The sequence below is a fragment of the Notolabrus celidotus genome, chromosome 5, assembly GCF_009762535.1.
Source record: "Notolabrus celidotus isolate fNotCel1 chromosome 5, fNotCel1.pri, whole genome shotgun sequence".
Classification (NCBI taxonomy): Eukaryota; Metazoa; Chordata; class Actinopteri; order Labriformes; family Labridae; genus Notolabrus; species Notolabrus celidotus.
In genome coordinates, this window is record NC_048276.1 from 24,849,395 (window position 1) to 24,873,644 (window position 24,250).

The 24,250-nt window shown below is 41.8% G+C and overlaps 2 protein-coding genes across 2 annotated transcripts; both read left to right on the plus strand.

The window, feature by feature from the left end:
* Positions 1–5,733: 5,733 nt before the first annotated feature.
* Positions 5,734–8,699, plus strand: LOC117813050 (protein ripply1-like). The gene is made up of 4 exons (XM_034684115.1): positions 5,734–6,011; positions 6,673–6,748; positions 7,228–7,298; positions 7,425–8,699. Exons 1-4 carry the CDS (start codon positions 5,914–5,916, stop codon positions 7,633–7,635), a joined length of 456 nt encoding a protein of 151 aa, XP_034540006.1. The 5' UTR covers positions 5,734–5,913; the 3' UTR covers positions 7,636–8,699.
* A 1,576-nt stretch (positions 8,700–10,275) lies between these two features.
* LOC117813136 (transmembrane gamma-carboxyglutamic acid protein 3) lies at positions 10,276–23,203 on the plus strand. The gene is made up of 4 exons (XM_034684253.1): positions 10,276–10,707; positions 14,963–15,011; positions 16,532–16,692; positions 17,659–23,203. The coding sequence occupies exons 2-4, from the start codon at positions 15,002–15,004 to the stop codon at positions 18,208–18,210; spliced, it is 723 nt and encodes a 240-aa protein (XP_034540144.1). The 5' UTR covers positions 10,276–10,707; positions 14,963–15,001; the 3' UTR covers positions 18,211–23,203.
* Positions 23,204–24,250: the final 1,047 nt, after the last annotated feature.

Below are 24,250 nucleotides of genomic sequence, written 5' to 3' on the forward strand. Positions count from 1 at the left end.
TGGCCAAAAATGGGAGAGAGCAATGATGGCACTAACAGAGTAAATCTGCTTCCACTTGCTTTTTGGTTTGAAACACTGGGGAACTTTTAATGTTGCTCTGATGTGAGAACAGTATTAAGTATGTCAACACTACGCAAGGATCTCAAGTCATCAGGATTATGTAAGCCACAACCTATTGCTGCATTTCTTCCCCCATTCTCTACTCCCCATATTTCCTGTCTGTTTCATATCAATAAAGGCAAAATTAACCCAAAAATATAATTTCTAAAGCTGTATAAATACCTGAATGATTATTTCTTTTGCTCATATGTATTACTTTAAATGTTCATGTTCTCTCTAATCACACACTGGAGTCTGCCTCCATGAGTCATGTATGCCACATGTTCCTTTATTCTATTTATGTCACAAAGTGAAAAAGAGTCTGGGTGTTGTGCCAGGAAGCAAGATCAGAGGGTTTAAGCCAAAGTTTTCAGTGTCATTGAGCTTGCTCTTATTAACCACCTGACTCTAAACTCATCACCTTCTTGCTGCCTGACATCGTTTTCCATGGGCAGTATAGATCATTTGCTTAGGTGATTATGATTATGATTATGGAAACATTAGTAACCATTACTTTGAATTCATAGGGTAAGGCTTTGCAGTTACAGTAACACACTCTGTTTGCATCACAGAAGAATTCAGCATTCAGTGAGTGGTGAATATAATCTCAACCCCCAGCAGTCTCCCTCCTTTTTTCAGCAGTACAATCAAAGAACAATGAGGGCACAGCATCAAAGGATACTGGATTCAGTTTTTACATCTTGACCTAAAATCCTGCCAAGTCCATTATAATCTGCTGGTTTTGCAGCAAAAAAAACTGATAGGCTGATAAAATTGATTAGTCTTAAGGAATTTAGACTCCATGCCCCAGCTGAAATCATGTGCATAACTGTTAAAGTTTCAGAGCTGTGCAACATAAGAAATTCACAAGAGGCGCCATGAGTGTATCACAAGGTTGAATAAATTAAATTCCAGATAAACACAAACATTTTATGTCCTCTACTGTAGCAGCAGTGTTTGTTATTACCACAGTAACTTTTCATCATCTCTTCTTGTTATATCAGTCTAACTGAAGCAGACAGTGTAAATGGAGGAAGTGTTGAATGATGCGATAAACAACCCCTTTCATGTGAGCATGATCAGAGTCTGAAGCAAAAAGCCTGAATTAACAGAGAGCATCATTAACCAGCTTCATCAAACCAAATATCTCTAACTAAAGCTTTGAGCTATAGAGCCGAGGCTTAGTGGCAGGGTCAGTAGTCACTGACTTAAATGGTCTTGGATTTGATACCTAGTTCGGTCACTTGATTAAAGTCAATATTTACTTTTTCCTACAGAATTTTAAGAAAAAATCCAGAATTATGACCTATATTTCAAAGTTATATCTTGCAATAATCTGACTTTAAACTCAGAATGAAATTTTTAAAAAATGTCAGACTACAAAAAAATGTTGTTGGCAAGGCCTGCAGTTTTTTTTCTTTCAGTTGCTCTCAATACTCTTCCATGCTTCCTCTCTTTTGCTGGAATCCAACAGCAAAACCACAACAATATCTCACTCAAGGTCATGATGTTGTTCTGCATGTCAGCACTGTTGTGAATTGGCTGTAGGCAAAGATAAAGGAGAAACTGCTGTGAATAATTTCACTGATATAATTTTCACATAATGTTCAGAACAACATTATGACCCTGAGTGTGATATTGCTCTTATACAACAGATAAACAACCAATATAAAGCAGCAAAAAGTGAAAATCAACATTAGATTATTGTTTCAGCTTTAACTAAAACTGGAACGACAACCCAAACAATGTCCTGCACTCTGCTACTTTGTGCCCACACTTAACAGTACTGAGGACACTGAGGTGGAGTGATTCACAGATTAAAACGTCCAAGTGAGTTGGAACTGTTGTAAAATAGTACTCCAACTAATTATTGTCATTCCTAAACTTTTAAGTTTAAGTTTCAAATATAAGTCTATAATAAATATATTTTTTCATGCTGTCTGTAGGTCTCCATGTCTGTCTGTTTTCAAACCACCAGGCAAAGGTGCCATATTTACACCACTGTCTCTCCTTTGGTGTGAATGTCTGAAAGGTGTGATGGTGGGACCAAGTCATCCGGCTGCTGTGCTGGCACCAGAGGTGTTACAGAGACAGGATCACAGTGCACTGGCAGAGCAGGCAGGGTGAATGGTGCTGTGTGTGAGGGCTTGGCTGCAATGCTGTAACACAATGTGAAATCACCCACTGAGACACCGATATCTTGCTGTAGCAGGATCAGTTTTAGAGTAAAAGGGTGTGATGATGGCGGTGTTACATCACATGCTGTTGCAGACTTGTTATATAGAAAAATTTCGCTTTCTTTTTATCTTTCCCCCTTTCTTGTCCAATCCAGTGTCAGTAGCTGTCTTTCCACCAGTGTGTTTGGTTCTACTCAAGGTTTTTGCCTGTCCAAGGACCTTTTTATGTGTTTCTGTTGTTAAGTGCTCTCTCTTAGTGGATTAATGCTGGGTCACTTTAAATAATAAGAACATAGTCAAGACCTGGTCTACATGTAAAGAAGCATGCGATAACTCTGAGTAACATTTATGAATTTACTGTTGTTACCACTTTACCTCTGCCTCTGAGGATGAACTCAGAGGAGGCCTCCCAGTTATAAAATAGAAAGTTTGTACACAGGACAAAACAGCAGCTGGTCACTGATTAGCTGCATTCCTCACTCTGGGGGAGAGCTCGGGGGAGGAGACCCTGTCTGTGCTGTCGACAAATGTGAAAACAGTGGGGGGACAAACACACACAGATGACGGGGGGGTAAACAAGTGTGCCATTCCTTGTTTTTCCAGGGCTCCATTGCAGAGACAAACTGCAGCACACAAAGTTGCTGTGGAGTCAAACAGTGGTCATGACCTGTGACTGGGGCATACCACAAAGAGTCCCACTAAAACTGATAAAGATCACTGATAACAATACTTGAAATGATTCACTGTTTATTATTTTCTACTGTGGTCAATTTGTAATCATGTCTCAATAAAATAATTAATAAAAGCATAAGGCAAACCTTATCCAGGGAGCAGTAGTGTAACAGATTCTAACGTTGACATTTGGTTGAAAACACGGTGAAATCTGAACTCAACTACATTCAACCAATTTTGAACAGTCTGTGTTCATTATGGTTAAAAGACCAACATTTTAGAGGGCACTGATTTGTTTTGTAATTTTGAAAATGTCCATTTAAGAGCTGAAAGGGGATAGCTTGTCTATGCAAAGACATAACTACAACACTTACACTGTTACTGCAAGCTGTCCACCCCTGACTACGATCCCTGGATGATCTAGTAGACCGATACCTGAGGGGCAGTTACGTATTTTAGATCCAACAATCATTAGCAGACTTACGTGCTAATGATTGTTGGATCAAACACAGCATCAATCATACATTTCATTTTACTGGTGACTGAGATAAAATAATACAATCCTTTTAGCCACCAGACATGCAAGGTTTGTGTGTGAACATGTAAGAAATCTGTGAAAACATCTTAACATCTAGACATTCAGCCAGCTTTGCCACATAGACGGAGACAAAAATGCTCCATGGGTTGTTGTACACAACACTACATATTTGCAGGGAGTTGTTCACACACCTCTGTTGAACATGAGTAAACACATCATGAGGAGGAGGACTCTGCATTCATCAGGTTTCTGGCACACTGTAGATCTGCTGCCCGAGGAAGACCTTCTTCCTGCTTGAATATCTCTGCCCAGCTACACATAGAGCTGTGTTAGTGGGTTACTTTAAATCTGAAACTCATTCATTTCATTTCTGTAGAGTTAAGGAGAGTTCAGATTATGTCTATCTTTCAGAATAAAAATCAAACATTTAAATCCTAAACTTTATTAAAGCTCTCTGTGTCCTCTTAGATCTGAACTTGTCATCCTGATCAGAGACCGCCCACTCAAGCCACATATCTGCTGCTGATTCTTTACAGCAACACACAACAAAAACACCAGATATGTACAGTGAGCTAATCTCATTTGATACTAATCAACCAGTGTCATCTACACCCTGACTAATCATCATTCTGGGGGAATGAATGTATTTTCATACTCTGCTAAACTCTTGTTGAGCCTATGTGCTTCAGACATTAAGAGCATTATACAGGACGGGTCAACGCAGAGATGCTGGGTCAGATGGAGCTTTGTTTACTGGCAGACTTAAGGAGACTTATGTTTACATGTTGCCTTCTCTTATCATTACCCAGGTCCCATTTGTGCCTTTTGTGCCAGTTTGCTGCTCTCTGCCTCCCAGCAGGGGGGAGGGTCCTTTATTTATCCCATTAGGGCCCATTAGAGCAGACATGTGGTGCGGATCTTCACACCAGCATTAATGGGCTGCACACTCCGCCAGCGCTTCTCTGACCTGTGTCCTCTTAATGCATTAGAGTGTGTTCAAAAGTTATTGAGGAAAAGGTGAAAAAATGAAATAGCAAGTTGTTATTTCCGATTTGATACCTTGATATATCTTATTTTAGCTGTGGAAAAGAACAATCACAGTGGTAGCATATTGTTTTTCGTTATAAAGCCATATTGATACACTTTTTTCTTTTTTTAAACCCAGGTGAAAAAAAATGTTTTATTTTCAAAACTTCAGCCCAGTCTTGGTGATTGCTGGCTCTTTAGTGCACCCTCTTGCTGCAGCCCACTCATATGGAGCAGTTTGGAGAAGAGGCTCTTGTCCAAACAGCAGAGAGCCGCAGGGAGGCGAGAAATCTCAAACCAACAGGTTGTTTGTGAAAACAAAGAGGAGAAAAGTCAGACACCATCTGTGAAAAAGGCAGCAGGGAGCAACAGTAAACTAATTAACAAGAGAAAATTAGATTGAGACCAATGCTGTCCATCACTTCACACCCACAGCACATGACCCATTACTGCAAAAATTAAGGGAGACCACTCCAAATTCAAGCACCAAATACAGATTTCTGACCTCTTCTTATCTTAAAACATATTCTGTGGTTGAATGGTTAAAATGAACTTGTTTTTTCTTTGCATTATTCGCAGTCTGATAAAAGTTGTCATTTCCTGTAAAAGGAGACCGAAGGGAGACACGTTCAATTTGAAATTTCGGGGTAATGTTGAATAAAACAAAATCGGATCAACGTTTCTTATCTTTTCCTACTTTAGTCTTATTATTTGACTACAGTCAAATCTGATTTTAGTCTTGAAATGCAGAATTAAAACAATCTCCCAACTCTACTTTTTTGTTTTGGGTGTAGTTACATTTGGGCTTGATATCCTGCACATACTGTCTGCTCACTGTACAAAATATTGTAGTCTCATGAAACTGAAATGTGTGCATACTTTGTCCATTAGTCTTCAATATATGTTTACATCTTCTGATCCTAAACTTGTCATGAGCAACCTAATCATATTCTGCAGTATCATTTGTTATTTCTTTGTGGGATTATAATTAAGGCTCTCACTGGTTGCTTCTCATGCTTTTTAAACTATAACAGTGTTTATATGTGGCCGAATGTTACAGACGGTTTTACTATCACAGTGTCGCTTAAAGCTTTTCTTCATTTGTTAGACATTCTTCATTCATCTGCGAACATTTGTCAGCTGTATAGAGGAGGGGAGAAGGGAGAAGGGAGAGGGAATCCCCCCCCCCCCCCCCCTCAGTGGGGCTTTATAATCCCCGGCACAGGATCGTCCTCGTCTCTCTCTCCTCTGTGTGAGCTCCAGCTGCTGCAGTCCAGGCTCACAGTCGTGTAGCACAAGTGTTGTCCTCTAACAGGCGAGCATACCCGCTGCTCAGTGATTGAATTATAGTTTCATTATTTCGGTTCTGGGAGAGTTCCTCTGGGAAACAAAGCGACAAACATGAGTTCCGCATGCTTGCTTCTTCAGCGACCATCCCACGGAGCTGCCCGGTGGTCACAGCCGCAGACATCGAGCAGCAGCTCGGACTTAAACGTCAGGTATGTACCAGGTGGAGAGCGGGTGGAGCTCTGATTTTACTCGCTAAGGTTATAGCTAACATGAGGCTTCACTAAAAGCGTTTGAGACCTTGTACCACAGTGTGTTTTCCTCTGTTTCATTTGCTACTTGCAGTGAATAATAAGCGATTACACTGAACCACACCAGTATCTGTGTGTGATAACACAGCACGGATATGCTAACGCCATCAGTTAAAATAGCGGATGAGCTAAGCTAATGCTAGTTCCAAATGGTTGCTAGGCGACAGAAGTCACCGCTGTCCAGATTAAAATCTGTAAGAATGTGTTTCTTTTAGTTTATTATCTCAGCATGTGAGGGCGACAGGTACACTAAACCGGGTTTGAAGATAACTCAGGTGTGAATGTCGAACTAATCAAAGGTGCCCCGTGTTGATGTTCTTCACTGATTCAGAGGAGCTCTGATGGAGCCTAACTATGACAGTCATCTATAGAGGCGAGCTCTGCAGAGAGAAAGGGTGTACTCTTTAACCTACGTTAATGTTAAAGACAAGTTTGACGTTTTTTAAACCTATGACAAAGTGTATGGTTAGGTTAAAATAAGATTATCTTTTTTAAAAAAAGGTCCTCAAGTTAATTTCTTCACCTACTAATCAGTCCTTACTTGTGTCTTCTCTTTCTGCAGACAGAACACACTGTGGAGGCCGTGGTTATCCAGCAGGGACCGACCGGAGCAGAACCCCCAGAGCAGACTGTCCTGTGTAAGTTACACCTCCATCTGTCTAGGATCAAGCACTCAAACACTCGGCTGTTCATCATCCATCACTGCTTTTAGATCAGGAGCCTTAGGTGTCCGACTGTTGGCTGGTCAGGAGAATTGAAGATGTAGCTTTAAGCTCTGAGAAGTTTTGACAATCCATTACTGCTATATTAAAATGTTTAATTAATTTAACAGTTAGTCACTAATTCTAAAGAAGACCTGCAGATGAATTTAGGACAAGTAAAGGGTTGATGCAAAACTTCCACATTTCTTCCTTTAGGGCCTCTGTTCTCTTACACACCTGACAGTTTACCACCCATCTTAAGTTTTCTACTCAAAGGGTTCTGAATGATTGAATCTCCTGGACTTTATATTATGGCAAACACTATTGGTGCAGAGCTGTTGCCACAAAGTGCATCATACTGTAGTAAGCTGCAGATTCAGCAGATAATTAACTGTGATTTAACTGTGTCTCCTCAGCCATACTCCAGAGCCTCGGTGTCTGGCTGCTCATCAGATGGGAAACCTCAAGCCTTCCAGCACCCTGTCAGGTCAGTGTCCACTCTGTCTTTACCGGTTTAGCACTTACTATGTTTCCTTTATGTTCTTTAAAACACATCAGGAATAAAGCCCAGTCACAGGTCTTTATTTAACACTCATCCTCTCCTTTCAAACAGGTTGTTCTGGCCTAAATCCAAGTCCTTCGATTATCTATACAGCGATGGGGAGGCCCTGCTGAGGAACTTCCCTGTTCAGGCAACAATCAGCTTCTATGAGGAGACTGACAGTGAGGATGAAGATGACGAAGAAGAGAAGGACTGGGATGAGGAGGACAGTGACACTGAGGAGTGCCTCAAACAGCAGTCTCATTTCACATCAATGAGCTGAGTGGCTGGAGCCCATGCTGTGAATGAGGCTGGTGTCACTAGGTCCTCAGATTGGGGATGTGAACAGACTACTAATGTTTTTGTCTTTAAAAAATAACTTTTGCTGTGGTTATGCCAAGCTTCTGCACTGATCCTGTGTTTTAGAGCCTCTTAAACAGACACTGGGAAATACTGCCGAGCCAGTTTGTGTTTGACTTCTCCAGGCTGATACAATGAGCAATGAGGCAATGAAGTGAAAACAAGCCCTCTTGATTGAGTCCTATCAATTATGATATTATTGGCTCGTGTCAATTATCACGTCCTTCCCTTGTCATATGGGGATCCCTTCCCCAGAGAGAGCTTAGACCGGCAGCATTTAAGTCAGAAAAAAACAACTAGCTGTTGTTGAAGGCTCTAAATTCTGCTTTTAAAATGCTGCTGCTGCCTTCAAGTCTTCCTTCCTGATCAGCCTGACATGAGTCAGAAAACTGCTCCCTGTTTGGTGTGTGCCTGTTCACACCAGATCGTGAGTAGAGTAGAACAGGAAACTGGGAGAAGAAGGGGGTGATGTGCGATAAAGGGCCACAGCGAACCCAAGCTGCCCAAGGGACCATACCTTCTGTTCATGGGGCGCTGTTTAACCATTCGGCCAAATCAGTGCCCGAACAGACATAGTTTAAATACATAGCAGTGTAGATGTGGCCACAGAATTAATTTTGAGTTATTTATGATAGTACTCAGGCTTCTGTGGTTGTCTATGACAGCCTCGCTCTGTTCTTAATTTCTTTGTGTTGCACACACCCGCTGTGTGCTTGTATGGAGTACCTGCTCTGCAGTGTTGTTCTGTCAGTGTCCGTTGACTCCATGTTCTCCCATATTGGGACATGTTAATGTTTACAGTCGGTCTCAGGATCTGATTCTTCTCACTGTACATAGAATGTAACTGCACACCTTTAACTTATGACGTTCATAACTTGTACATAAACACAATGTCACGTTGACTTATTTTTTTATACATTTGTGCATCAGTCTCCTTTTGTCCAAACTGAGCTGTCAGAAATAAAAGAAGCTATTTTGAGAACATTTCTCCCAACTGTTGTCTTTCTGGTTCTGTGGATGTGTTGTGGTGCTGAGGGTTCCCTTTTCCTCTGTCCTCTTATCTTTCAACCTTTGATGTGAATCCAAGGCATCAGATTTGTTTGAGAGTGGAGGTCTGCTCTCCGTCTCTGACGAGGACGGGATAAAAGAGAAAAGAGGGAGACAGAACAGAGCGGGACATAGCTGGTGCTGAAAGACGAATGAGATTCTGAAGCAAATAAACTGTAAGGTCAGCAGGAACGAGCAGGAAAAGTTCACATGTAAAGGGAAATTATGGACATTTTAAAAGATATGTTTTATTGTAAATTTAAACAGGCTTGCTGGTTTTAGTTTCAAAATAATAGTATTTATTCAAAGTACTCAAACATACAAAAAAGCTGCTCCTCTATCACCTGAGTTTGACCTGTTGACCTGTCATCAAAGTGAATTCAGTGTTTACTACTGACAGACTGAAAACAGAACCTACTCTGTGGAATAATTTGAGAAAAATCCCTTAAAAATCAGCAAACTTTCAAAGTGAACTGTCAGCCAGAAAAAACAAAAACATTAAAGGTGTCACTTGAGACTCCAGCATCCTGTCTGCATTTTACCAACAAAACGGGTCATTTCTCAACAACTGATAGTTTGAGGAACTAATTCAACAAATCAATAAATTCTGGATCCAACATAAAATGTATAACACTATATGGGAGAACAATCTTAGGATTCCAAGGCCCAGTATAACAAAACTCCGCCTTTTGTTTTAGGTATGTATGGCCTGAACCTGATGACCCATTTGTAGAAATGTATTTGGAATATTTTTTAGGGAAAGCTGTGCCAACTTAAATCTAAGCAAATGTATTTTTCTTATTTTGAGACAAAATATCTCATTACACTTACTGAGTCACATTCACCTGACAAGTCTAAATCTTTTTTTAAGATAATACACAACAAACAGAAGTCCCAACATGCTTAGTGAATCAACTGATCTGTTGATGGAGCAAATTCAATATTTTTATTTAATTTTATTTTAAATGTATTAATTCGTATTGTATAATACTTGCGCTTTACAAAAGGGGGTGGCTTAGTGACAGGGTACACAGAGTAACAAGTTTACAACAATAGCAATAAAGACAGTGAACCGGATTCATAAATAAGAACAGCATGAATTAATTAGAGAAAAATGAATAATATTAATAAAAAGAAAAGAAAAAAACAGCCACAATAAACAAAATTAAAACCAAAACAAAATCAAAACAGCACACCTAGAAATAAAAATAGATAATCAATCAGATTAAACTTGAATGACAATTAACTCAGTCTCACAAATATGTTGGACAGTGTCGGCACTAGACCCTATGTAGAGGTGTCGTATTACATTATCAGCATAATGTCTGAATTGAAAAAGTCTTTATGGTATATACATCAATATGATGAAGCTTAGCTAAAGATTATTGATGATGTCAAGGTTCAAACTATGTTTTTCTTTGTCTTTAATTCCCCAAAGGATGTATCCTAATAAATGAATAAATAAATAATAATAAAAAACCTTATTAAGATTGAACAGAGTTTGGATCATAGGCTGTTTGGGTGTGTGACGGCGGTGGTCGGAGCTGCACGGGGCATGTTGGGAAGCTGAGTATTTGAGTGTAAGGCGTGGCGTGCTGTGGCGTCTCTGTGTCTCAGGGCTCCACCCCACGAACACAGCCTGTCCAGGGTGAAGGTAAGGGAGAGTGGGCTCGGTGTATTTTCCACTCGAACCCTGGCTGTCCGTTAATCTGTCCGCGGCCCGGCGGCGCTATCAAAGACTGTATTTTTACTTCTCTCCGATGAAAGTTTGCCCTCCTCTTCCCTCTTCGTCACCTTCCAGTTATCCGGGCTGTGATAGGACAGTCGCAGGGATTCCTCCTTTCCATTGGCTGTAAAATATGTCAATCACGATGCGATAACGTAGCGACACGTGTGGGAGTTCCCTGGAGTCGGAGAAGGAAAAAGGCTTTTATGAAGAGGAATGGAGGTAAGAAGCACTTTATACATCCTTCCTTTAACCTACACATGTCTGATTATCCCCCTCCACACAGCTGCTGACTGCTTCTGTACATGTGACATTTTATAAATATTAATATGGGAATATGTCTTGGAGTTATCATGAGACCTTATGATGAATTTTTGATATTCAGTCATAGAGGCAGGGGAAGACACGATCCCGTTTCTCTACCTCTCTTGACACGGTATCTGTGTTTCACTCAAATCCATCTACAGCGTTTTCATCTGCAACTGGAAGAAAAGGGGTTTTGTCAAGCATTTTTGTCATGTGTGTGTGTGTGTGTGTGTGTTTGTGTGTGTATGTGTGTGTTTGTGTGTATGTGTATGTGTGTGTGTTGGTGTGTGTTGGTGTGCGCGCGTGCTTGCGTGTGTGTTTGTCTGTCTGAATGTGTGCCTTCTGGCTCTTCCCAGACGGAGTTTTTTTGTCATTCCAGTTAAATCCTTTTTAATTAGTTGTGTCTCTGTATCCTAATTATTTAAGTTGGTCTGGATTCAGAGCCTCCCCTTGCTCTGTCTTCGTTGCTATAGAAACCCCCCACCCTAACCTCTCATTCTATATTTATAGTAGCCTATATTTGCCAGAGGTAGGGCTGCATGGGGGCCATCTGCACGTACAAAAACACACTGTGTGGAGTTACTGGGAGCAGATGCAGGCATGAACTGAGTGGTGTTTATACAGGGTGCTAAAATATCAGAGCTTGCACATCTGGACTGAGCCTCAAAACACAAATGAACATCTGATGATCAATATGAGATACTAGAAACAAAGAAAGAACAAGACATTTGCAACAATGAGTGAAGGAAGATGAGTCATGTTTTTGTCATCACAGGAGCCCATCATTCCAGACTTTAAGGGCAGATCTATAACACTTTAAGTAGAATGAAATCCTCCATGAGGAGTTTGTAGCCGTCATTGAAACAGTTTCAATCTAACCTGATGATAATGTCTGATTTGAAAAAGTCTTTATGGATATATATCAATTTGATGTAGCCTAGCTAAAGATTATTGATTATGTGAAGGTTCAAAATATGTTTTTCTTTGTCTTTCTGGGAGCAGATGCAGGCACGAACTGAGTGGTGTACACAGGGTGTTAAAATATCAGAGCTTGCACATCTGGGCTGAGCCTCAAAACACAAATGAACATCTGATGATCAATATGAGATACTAGAAACAAAGACAGAACAGACATTTGCAACAATGAGTGAAGGAAGATGAGTCATGTTTTTGTCATCACAGGAGCCAATCATTCCAGACTTTAACAAGACACTCCGGCCGCAGACCTCCACTCTCAGCCGACTCTCTTGCAGGCTCCACTCTGAGACCCCTCTCGCATTTTGGTTACCTTGATATACCTGATTCTTCAATAGTGTTACATTGAACAAAGTATAAAATGCATGTCATCAATAACACAACATAAATTGGTGGGCACCTCCGTTTGGTGTAAGGATCTCGACCGTATTCATTTCCTTGAGAGAGACACAATTGTTTCATTTGAGCTACAGTCCTATCACAACCTCTGTGTTTATATTCATTGTTGTTTTAACCATAAAACGGGGATAGAGGTAGGATAAATTCAAGGTTTAAAGATTCACAGCAATATGATTTACTTAATATTATATGCAACACATGAAGGTAGAATATGTTCATTTAAGTCGGTTTCATCAGACGGCGGAGATCACAAAGGAGGATTAGATTTACATCACTTCCGTCCTGAGGTGAGCTTTCGCTTCAGGTTGGAGGAGCCGTTAAGCTGGCTGAGAGTGGAGGTCTGCAGCTGGACCCCTCTCGACTTTGAGGGCGGATCTATAACACTTTAAGTAGAACGAAATCCTCCATCAGGAGTTTGTAGCTGTCATTGTAACAGTTTCAATCCAACCTGATGATTATTTGACACCTACAGGAGCAAACCAAAACATCACACTGACTGTTTCTGTGATATCATTTGTAATGTTTGTAAACGCTCTCACCAGGTCACACATTTTCTCCAGACAATAATCACAGATATTAAAGAAGAGGATGAGCACGGACACCAGAGCAGAGCAGTGATTAATGAATCGGATATGAGTCAACCAGGGTCAGAGAGTGATGGTACACCGAACCTCTTTCCTTTTAATAGCTCTGCGATCTCTCTGCTTGATTCATCGTCTCATTTACTCATCAATCACATTTTGAGGTGTGGCTCTATACAGTCTTTAGAGATCACTTGTGTGTTTGTATGCAGAGCAGGGTTTAAAAAGCAGAAGTTAAAGCTCCTGTGAGGGACTCTTTGTTTAATTGGACCTTGGCGCCCCCTGTGAACAACATGGTGCACTAGTGTTTATTTTTCCCTGTAGGTTGTGTTTTTAAACTCATTACATTTTATTCTAATACATCACTTATGGAAATGTACTGCTGTAGAAAATTAAAAACAGGCTGAATCTGTAGGGTGCTGTTAATCACTTTCAAACAACACTTGAACAGAAACCCTGCACACATTTCCCTGGATGGTGCCTGAAGTGAACTGGAGCATGTCATTTATCCTTTTCCTTTTCTGGGTAGCATCCATCAGTGTTCTCTTTCCCATTGGTTGTCATTTTTCCTGTCACTTCGTATCACTGAACTTGTAGTGTATCTACTGTCATAGTCCGGAGGAGCTCTTTTGGACAGGGGGTAGAGAGTTCATCATGGGGTTCTGTTTACTCCAGGCTGATCAATCAAATCGTTATATTTTCTCGGTTTACTTTTTAAGGTGCTCTCATTAGTTACATCAACTCAGTTTGCTCTGAATATAAACATCACAGAACAAGCAACATAGACATCTCTGTAGCCCTTTTCACACATGCACAAAACTCTACCTTTTTTTGAGCTACATGTGTGAACACAATCAGTCAAAGTTTACCTGACTTTACCCTGATAGTCGCCTAGAAAAGATGGGCCAATGTGTGAGCGCAGGACATGAAAGTCTGGAGAATTCACAGCTACACAGTGGGTGGGCCAATGACAGAGTTTCTCTGCTTTATACTCTGCTGCTGCTTCAGTTGTCTGTGATATGTTTTTATGGTTGTGCTTATATTGTGGAAACATCCTTACACATGTTGGAGTGATACTAACACACAAACAGGAAATAATCTCCCTCTGCACAAGCTTCACAGCTCCCCCCTCACCTAAACCAGGGTATTTAGCGTTGTGTCCAACAGGGAAAATCTCCTGCAGTGAGGTGCATGTGTGAGGGGGAAGTTCTAGAAAATATCAGGTGAACATTTTCTGAAAAATATTTTGAAAAAATGTTGCGGTTCATGAGTGAAAGGGGCTTGTGTTTGCATTCATCATTCGTCTGGAGAGGTCATGTAAAGATTAGTGAGAACTAAACCTGCTCCAGTCCAAACTTACTGAAGAGCACTGCTGTACCCAACAGATCCATCCATTCATCCATCTTCTGCTTATCTGGGGCCAGGTTGGGGTGGCAAAGGGGGTGAGCAATTGAGCCCTGATGTCCCTCCCTTTTTTTCCTGAGGAACCCTGAGGCATTCAGTCAGTCATTAAATCAATTCATTCATTTTTCATCTTACTTTAAATTAAAAAAAGTAATAGACAAAAAAATATTTGGACTGCCATTTAACCAGTTGACCCAGAAAGAGGTACAGAACAGACAGCAACATTATAAACATCAGTTTATTACATAGTTGTTATATATAATATAAATATGACTAACATTAGAATTAATGACTCAATGATGATGTGAATATGACTGATCATAATAATGGCACAGGTCCATGAAGGCAGATGTTACACAACGATCATCAGGGACCTGTGAGACAGAAGAAAATCATGATTCACCTGCTGTATGGGGATATAAAATATAACTATGAAGTAGTGGGCTGTGAAGATTTATGCCAATCTGTCCCCCTCTACCCTCTACATGAGGGTAGAGGCTGTTAACAGGGGTTGACAGGTTTTACAGCATCAGCTCAAATTTCTGTGGATCAGTGAGGCTTGATCAGACGCCGGATATGTTGATCTTGTTTTTGTCTTCCTGTTGTTGTAAAGCACTTTGTAACCTCAGGTTCAGAAAAGTGCTCCATAAATAAAGTTTATTGTTTGAATTATTTTTGCATGTGTGTATGGAGGGTTCAGGCGCATGTCATACAGGATTATAGAAGAGAAATATACTGAGCAGTGAGACAGTTTGGTATTGTAATGATGCTGTGAGTGTTGATGTCTGACGCTGTGCTCTGTCCCCCTGCAGGTCAGCTCTCTGTCACACTGTGAGTAGCTGGGCAGGAGCATGGCTGCGGGTAAGCACCAATAACACACACATACAAACACACACACACACACACACACACACACACACACACACACACACACACACACACACACACACACACACACACACACACACACCTTTTTGTGGTATACATGGGGGGATTTTAAAAGTTCGGAAGGGGATTTTGTTTGAAGCATGAACATTATGAGAAAAGTTTTCACCTGCTTATGAAACTTGTCCTCTTTACGACCTTCAGTACAAAAGCAAACCAGCCATCAGAGGTACTTTTGTGCCTATACAACTGCAATGATTACAATGTTTAATATAACAGAGTAATAAGAGCAATCTATTTTAAAATCAGTCATCATTTCTTTAGTTTTCTCTTTGTTTATATCTGTGAGTTATCAAGACACCAGCAGTAAACGTGCTCTATCTCAGCTCTGTAACTGGTCTCATTGTCATTTCAAAGATCCATCAGAGTGACATCATCTGTGCATGGGTATCAAGACAATCAATCCTGTCACTGGTGAACAATGTGAACACAACCTGGTGTCACATCAGTTAGGGGCTGATGGATGTTGACAAACTACAGGCAATACATCTGCCCAAGAAATCAGCTATCAATTTCATATCATGTATAAAAGAAATTCAAGTTATTGTCAAACTTTAATCAGAGTTCAGGAGTACCCTTGTTTAACCCCCTCCCTCTCCTCTCTTTAAAGTCTGTAAGAAGTCTCTGAGCTCTAAGAGCCTGTTGTCCCTTATTTCTTTGGTTTCTTTGCTTCTGAATATTTCTTTTAACAAGTGTGTGTTTGTCCTTAATTTTAAGTGCTTGTTCTTTTTTTAATCAAAACATTTTTTTCAAACACTTCCCACTCCAAACATTCATGTGTCTCTGTGAAGCCACCACACTGTCGTCATCCCACACTTCCACAGACCTTCTATTTGTTTTTTTCCAGTTCAATCGATATCACATCATGTTAAAAATGTACCAGGTAGTGTCTCAGCTACATAAAACATACCTACATTTCATCTTCAGAGGAGGTGTGACTGTATTTTATCCAGAATTCATTTAGTTTACTGAATCCCAATTTAACATCTGAACCCCTGAAAGTATCGTCACACTGTCCACAGGGAGAGGGGAAATCATTAACAGTGTACTCCTTTCAGCAGATTGATTTGATATGTGTGACATATGGTCAGGTTGTCCCTCATGTTGCCTCTGCTATTCAGAATTAATAATTGTTTCCAAGAGGTGTTGACCAATTAGAATCAAGTATTTAACACAGTGGGGTGATAAGGAAGCAGGGTAATTATGACTTTTAATGACTCCTGTGTCTGGGACTGATGTGAGTCAGTGACACCCACAAGTGCCCAGTGGGACAAATCACAAGCTCATACTGTACATGTTGGACCCCTGAAGTGTCGGTCTGCAGATAGAGTGAGAGTGAGTGTGCGTTTGAGATGAAGTACTCAATGAGGCCATCCAGAGAACCTCATTCATTAGATTGTTAAACTGTACGTGTTTCTTGCTTTTATGTGTTGTAGCGTTCCTAAATGGTCCAAATGCCCACTCCATCCTGAAGCGATTCCCTCGAGCGAACGGCTTCCTGGAGGAGTTGAGGCAGGGGAACATTGAGAGGGAGTGTGTCGAGGAGAGCTGCAGCTTCGAAGAGGCCAATGAAGTATTTGAGAACAAAGAGAGAACGGTGAGCCGGCACAGGAAGGAGACTACGATTAACTCCTCTGTTAAAGATGGTAGCATGATGCCAGTGCATCCATTGCTGGGGAAGAGATAAGATCCCGTCCCATCTTACAAGCAGGACTCAGTCTGATCTCACCATAATCCACCATGAGCAGAGCACTTTGCAGGATTTAGCAAGTTACAGCAGCAAGGAAAAACTTCCTCTTAACAGGCAGAAACCTCCAGCAGAACTAGACTCATGTTCGACAGCCATCTGCCTTGACCGAGTTGGGGTTGGAAAAAGAGAAAGAGAGAGATGATAGTGGTGAGACGGATAGAAGTAGTTGAAGCAACTGGTGTCTGGCAAGTCCATAGCATTAGGCAATCTACGGCAGTGACTCAGAGGAACCTACGAGACAAGGGAGCTCATGGACTGCCAGAAAGGTCTTTGCGTAGCAACTTTGATGGAACAGGGAGATTTAAAGTAAGTGATAGGCAGAGAGAGGAGAGAGATAGGATCCCACTTCCCCCGGCAGTCAAAAAAGACAAGTGTAGTACAACCCCACTTCAAAAACAAACAAACAAACCTATTCCTCTAAGTTTAGACTCAGAAACGACTGTTCATTGTGGTGCACCATGATGGTTCATCTTAGCGAAACTAAACCATCATTTTAAACACACTGATGATGAAAAGCTTCAGTTTTAGTAAGTCAAACAATCAGCGTCAGCCTGAGCTGTTGAGTCAGCCTTTCTTAAGCTAAGGCTTGTCCCACGGTGACTGACATCAAACTGAGTTTGGTAAAAGTAGGTCAGATTTGATATGAGTCTAGTGTAACTGATAATCTGACCCTGTGTCTCTGTACATAAAAACATGCAGTAGATCAGTAAAAACGTTTCCTCTGTTTTGGCGGTGATGTCAGTTTTACTTTTAGTCTCACTTTAATCAAATAAACAGAGTGAGGTCTGAATGTGTCTGCTCTCTGCCTCACAGATGGAGTTCTGGAAAACTCGAAGCATCTACACGGTGAGTAGCAATGGTGAGGGGCGCTCCGAGCGTGCAGACACAGTCTACATGGTGGTGCCTCTGCTAGGCGTGGCCCTGCTCATCATCATCGGCCTCTTCCTCCTCTGGAGGTGCCAGCTGCAGAAGGCCACCCGGCGAAGGCCTGCATACACCCAGAATCGCTACTTGGGAAACAACCGCAGCAACCGCAGCCTGCCACGCATCCTGGTTCACAGGGACCCGGGATCTCACTCGGAGAGCTCACAGCATGAGTCCGGCTCACGTCCAACTGTGGTGGTGAGCAGCGCTGAGAGAGGAGACGGCCCACAGCCGGACTGCCACAGCCCCAACCAGCAGAACACTCGAGCCCTCTACGTCCAGGACTCGTCCCTGTCGGTGGCCTCCCGGCTGTCTGGTGCCACGCCTCCCCCTTCTTATGAGGAGGTGACAGGACACCTGGAGAGCAGCGGTGACGAGATCTCAGCACCGTCCTACAGTGACCCTCCACCCAAATATGAGGAGATCATAAAGGAGAAATGAGACAGAGACTGAAACAATGCTGCCAAGGCCCAATCTCCAGGGAGCCTGCCTCCGCAAGTGCTGCTGGCTGCAGGTCACTCAAACCCAGATTGTAATTCCAGTCTCTCTTTGTCGTGTAACATGAGGGTGCAACCTACGGCCAGCCCTCCACATGAGTTAGTGTGCACCCAGGATTGTTGTTTATAATTCACAGAGACACCTCGTCACAGTCTTCATTTTTTAAGTCTTGGTATTGCTTGAGGCAGATTGGTCCCAGGTGCTCTCACGGGGGAGTCTCTGGTGAGGATCCGACCTGCAGGACTCACTCTGATCCAGCTCTGCCCACCCCCCCAGCTCATGCTGCCACTGTAGGAATGACTACACTCTACATGCACTAGTCACTGTGACTGATGGCTTTCCTCGTGTCCTCTCCGTCAGCGTGCATATCCTGTGACTCTCTGTTCGTGAACAGTCTGGAGTAGTGGTCGTAGCGGTGTGGTACTTTTGGCACTCGGGGCCAAAGTTTCTGAGGCTGGGATGTTTTCACAGTTTGTTGGTGAGTCAGATCATTAACCGGTCTGGTGTTCATAAACAAGGACTGTACCCATCTCAGGATTTTGTCAGTCGAATCTGATTTGACTGCTCACTGCCAAGCTCAGATTCTTTTATGTTAAGAGTCAAACATTACTCCGGTTATTTGCCTGCAAGATTCTGATGTTTCACCCATGAAATGTGTGGTAATCACAGTTCCACATGACTACTTTCAGACTGTTCTGAGCTACTTCATCGCCTTTTTGAACTGAAGGTGTAACCTGATTAAGGATCTTGGTTAGCCGCTGTGCAGCACCTGAAGCTAACTGAAGAGCAGCTGAAAGACAATCTCTGAAACATGAAGCTGTTATTCGGGGACCAGCTATGCGTAAGTTCAAACGTAGCCCAGTTTGAACTTTATTTCTAGTTGCACTACTAACTTAAGCAAAGTTACATCTTATATCTTACAACTCGCTCTGAGGAGGCGTGAAGTCCTCCATGTAACATTGCTGGTTATCATTAAAAATGGGATAACTTTAAGGATGAGGAGAAGCAGAGGATTTTACAGGCAGTGTGGCGTCAGCAGTGCGTTCTCCGCTCTCTCTCTCCATTAGAACTATATAATGTAACAATACAAGATACCAATCCTGTATTTTGTGGCTGACGATCTCACCAATCATTACCAAAATGCTTTGCTTTATCATATTTAACATACATCTGTGCTGATGGTAGTACATCAGCAGAGGTTAAAAACAGTTAGTTTCAGTGGTTAGCCCGTTCAGAGGCAGCTCTGTAACTAACACTGCTTTAAGAAAAGAGCTTTTGAGTGTCTGCCACAGGAAGTGAAAACGTCACTTCTGCCACAGTATTTTTAAGTCTGATGTTACACTCTACTAAGATGAACCTTGTGTCTCCGTAAGTTCAACCAAACCGTTTTACACCCCCACTTATGACACAACTTCCACAGAGCTGGAGAAACAGGCCACATGTCTGTCTATTTCTGGGAAGAGGAGACTTTATTGGATAATTTGACTCCCACTTCATCATTCATGACGTTAGAGCCAACAGCCTGCCATGCTGCTCCTGCTGTGCTCTGTGTAGCAAAAAAGATCTGCATGACACAGATTCGTCTGACAAAATAGAGAATGACTTGTGGTTTTCTTGGCTGATAAGCTGAGTCACGAATGTCTTCACCGGAGGTCGATCTATCACAGAGAGGAGCCTAAACCAGCTGCCGGCCGGCCTCATATTTGCTGTCTAAGCCAGAATGAATTGTCAGGTGGAGCTCACTGACTATTCTGGTTCTTCTGCTGTTGATCACAAATGTTTGAGAACAAGTCTACCCACCAGCAGATTAAGGTTATGCTTCCTTTCTGTTTGCTGTGTGGACAGTCATGTAGATCTCATGGATGTGGTGTGGGTTCAAAAGTATTTAACCCAATGAAAACAAACGGGTGCTGGCTGTGGCCTCACAGCAGATAGAGCAGCACCCTCTGTTTGGACCAAATGTTTGTACACTGTGTTACCTGTCTCACACCTACCTGTGGACCACATGGTTCAGTGTGAGGGAGTCAAACCCTCCCTGTTCTTTATCTGTGAGTCTGAAACAAGTAGTTGATTAGTTCGTGGACAAATAATTGATCAGGAACAATCAATTGATTCGTTTTGATTATTTATAAGTAAAAACTGCCAAACACGTTTTCCAGCCTTTTAGGGTTTGCTGCTTTACTCTGTTTTATATCTTTGTAAATTAAGTAGCCAATAGAATTATTTATGAAGAAATCATCTTTTTATCTAAAGAGTCCTTTGAGTGACTTTAGTGCCATAAAACCTGCTGCAGAAGGAAGGACAACTATGGACAAGTATTAGAGAAGATGCAGTTTCTGAACACAAACATTCACACATGCATCATCACCGTAGTGTGTAAGTGTGTTTGATTCCCTGTCCATACAGTGCACACAGCAGTCTCTGAAGTGAGTAGAGCACGGTAAGTGCAGAGTGGATGTAGAGTGCTGACCTCAGATCTGCTGTTTTCTCACGGCTGTGTCTGCAGTCATCACAGTGACACAGAATCACGCAGTATAACAGAGTATGGAGATGCACTCTCGCTGTGTAGTGCTGGCATGGTTTAAGTGCAGCACTGTCTTAACTCCACACTGTGTCACCTCAGAGGATTTAAAAGATACAAAAGTTTACTTCTGAATCTTATAAGAAGAGACAACTGACTAAAGGATCAGCCAATTAGAGTGCAGTTTGTGGGCTGTGTTTGATGACTGGTGATTTCAGTACTTCTTACTTTAAGGATTGGAGTCCTCAATGACATGACCATGCATTAGGCCTGTGTCCACTAATGGCTCGTTTCCACCAAGCGGTCTGGTATGGATCAGTGCAGTTTGGTATGGGTCGGATCGGTAACGCCTGATCCTGTTTGCATTTCCACAGCCAACCGTGCCCTACTTGGTGGGCGCTGTGTAAGCAAGATGCCGATAGCTGCGTCTGCTACGTAATAACGTGACGTCATGGCGGCGCGACACAGTGTACCCCATTAATAAATGCAACGAAGAAGAAAAACGCGAGGAAAGTCTGCACCGTCATGGTTGACAATGGAACGCTGTTTCTCGATTCCGTTTTCCAAACAAAAAAAGTTATCTTCCCGAAATCCACTGGAGATTTAAACATGGCGGGTTATGTGTTCTTTATTACCACTGTCGCGCGGGAAGTGACGATTCTTTCGACCAATCAACGGTTGCTGTTGTTTCTAGCTCCACCTTCTGGGGTCGGATCGATATGTCTCGCACCCAAACAGAAGGGTACCAAAAAGTTGGACGGTAAGGCTGGGTAATTTGGGGACCTGTCCCGCTTTTAGTCAATGTAAACGCCACAAAATGCGTGCCGTACCAAGACGAACCAAACTGAATCGCTTGGTGGAAACGGGGCTTGAGAGAGTCTTTTGAATTGGAAGCACCCAAAACCTCCATTTCAGAGTGTTTGTCACTTGCACTAACTGTTGCTATATTATAGTTATTATGCAGCACTTTTCTGAGCAGAAAACACTGCTAGTGGACACAGGCCTTTAACATCCCTAACATGACACTACGGGTAGGGAGTTTAAATGAATCTCGAGTCAGAACATCAGTCATGTGTACTTCCCATTGTCTAAGTCATTTTAATGGCACACTTCTGTTTTAGCTCTGAAAGATATTTATTCCATGTCATCCCTTCCATGCTAAAATTTTAAATCTCTACATTGTTGACACTACGCAAGCTTTAAAGTAAGTATGTACCCTTAATGTTTTTGGAACTAGATCTGCATAACACAGCTCATGCACACTTACACACAATCATTCATCCTTCGTGCTTATATTCAACAAAAATAACATAGAAATGTAATGACAAGAGTTTCAAAATGTCTGCAAAATATGGAGACATTTCTCATTGACTGCCCTGAGTCCTGCATATTTACAAACTTTCTGTAACAAAGCTCAGAATCAGTGATAAATGTTCAGGCTGTTGTTGACCGACCTGAACTGACACAAATCAAAGCCTCAAACACTGACATCAGGCTTGCCTAAAGCAAACTCCTTAGTTTCCAGATGTAAGGGCTTCTATGTCTTCCATTAGATGAATAAGGACGGGGGACATTGATTTGTAGGAGGAGCAGAAGCGTGCAGTGAATGTGGCCTGTATTTACTGTGGCTGCAGTGTCAGTACAGGCTACGACCTCTGTACCTTTTGAGTATTTACATGTGAGAGTTAGAACATATTTAACTGAACCCCCACCATAAGAGTTTGATATTATAGTGATCAGGGGTCTGAGGTTTTGTTGTCCAGAACAGAATCTAGCAAATCAATGAGGGTTAAGAAGAGACATCCAGTCATCTCCAACAGTATTGGGTTATTCCTGATGTAAAGTATTCATGAGTCAGACCTGTGGTGCTTTTAAACTGTAATATTGGTTGATGTCAGTGGATAAAGATATTGTGTACATTGGGATGCATTGTGCGTGTGCAGTATGTGAACACTAACACTGCCGTGGCTGCTGCTCACTTGTCCTTCAGGTAATCATCATCGTCTGTGCTGTTCTTCTGACAGGTGTGTTAAAGTGTTGTCTGTGCTGTGCAGAGTGATGTTTACATTTTGGTTGCATATTAGTGGAGTGTGAGCTCCCCACACGTGATAAGGTGCACTTACAGTTTCCTGCCAGTGGCTTATTTTTGTACTCTCTTGTACTCTTGAGTTTCTCACTGCCTTTAAATACAGCCTGTTTACCATTGAACCATGTGGGCCTGTGTATTCACCACATTCCACACACTAAGATCCATGGATTGATAATGAATGATTGATGTCATCTGTATATTTCACATACGGCTGATTTTCTTTCACCAAAATAAATGTATTGTTTATTTAGATATACTGTATTACTCTCTTGTATTTCTTTCACTTTGGTCTTTTTTAAACTTCCAATAAACTTGGTGTAAAGAAACTTTGAGCCAAACCGTCTTGATGGTGTTTTGAACTTGGCCAACAGCAGCCTTGGTGGAAGTAGAGTCTCTCTGTGAAACAGCAGCATGAGCAGACAGGAGGTCCATGTTTCTACCTTCACTGACTCTGATGAACTTTGTTGGTGATGCTCCTGGAATGCTAACTGATGCACATCTGACACAGCAGGTTACTTTACATACAGCCAATGTTAATTTTGTCAACAGAAAAGTTGATAAATATTTGTTGACGTACTTATTTTTCATACCTAAACAGATAATCACATTTCAGTCAGACAACTCAGGTTATTTCAACCTGAAAGTTTATTAATTAGTGTGACAGTAGGCTATTTGTGTTTGGAATCTAGGCTCCCTGCAGATAAACTTTATATGCAGAATTTGAGGAGTAATGAGGTAGGACTAACCTCCAGCGGAACCTACAGGTAGATGCTAGGCAGGAGGTGGAGTTGAAGTTTGCACGCAGCACTGGAGAATGGCAGGAATTGGCAAGGCAGAGGCAGAGACAGGAAGTCTTGCAGCTTAAAAAGACCGCCAAATGAGCGGATGTTTGGCCAGCTAGGATGACGTGTCAGAATGAATAAGTGCAGTTCCAGTTGCATGCCGGAACTAGCTTACAGGCAGCGCTCCATAAATGGAAAAATATTTTGGATTGTTTTTATCGTCATTGGATGATTTTTGCCTGATGTACAGTATGTCTGTTTTAGACATCTCACGTATGGTGAGAAGCCAAAACTAGCTAGCTATTAGCTATCTTATAAAAGCCTATCAAAGCTCTGGTTGGCAGCTCAAAATTTAGTGCCTCTTTACAACCAGCAGCCCGTTCTGCGGGAAAGAGGTAATCGTGGACACATCTTTGTTATATTAATACTGAACACTAAGCTGAGCGTATTGTTCTCAATGAGTATGGAGTGTCTTGTGGATATAAGGTGGGAGGAGAAAGCTCTCCAAAGTTTAAAGGACACCTAAAGACAAAGCATGTTGTGAGATGTGTTGTGTCAGTGTAGTATGTGCAGTACAGTCATAACATTTTG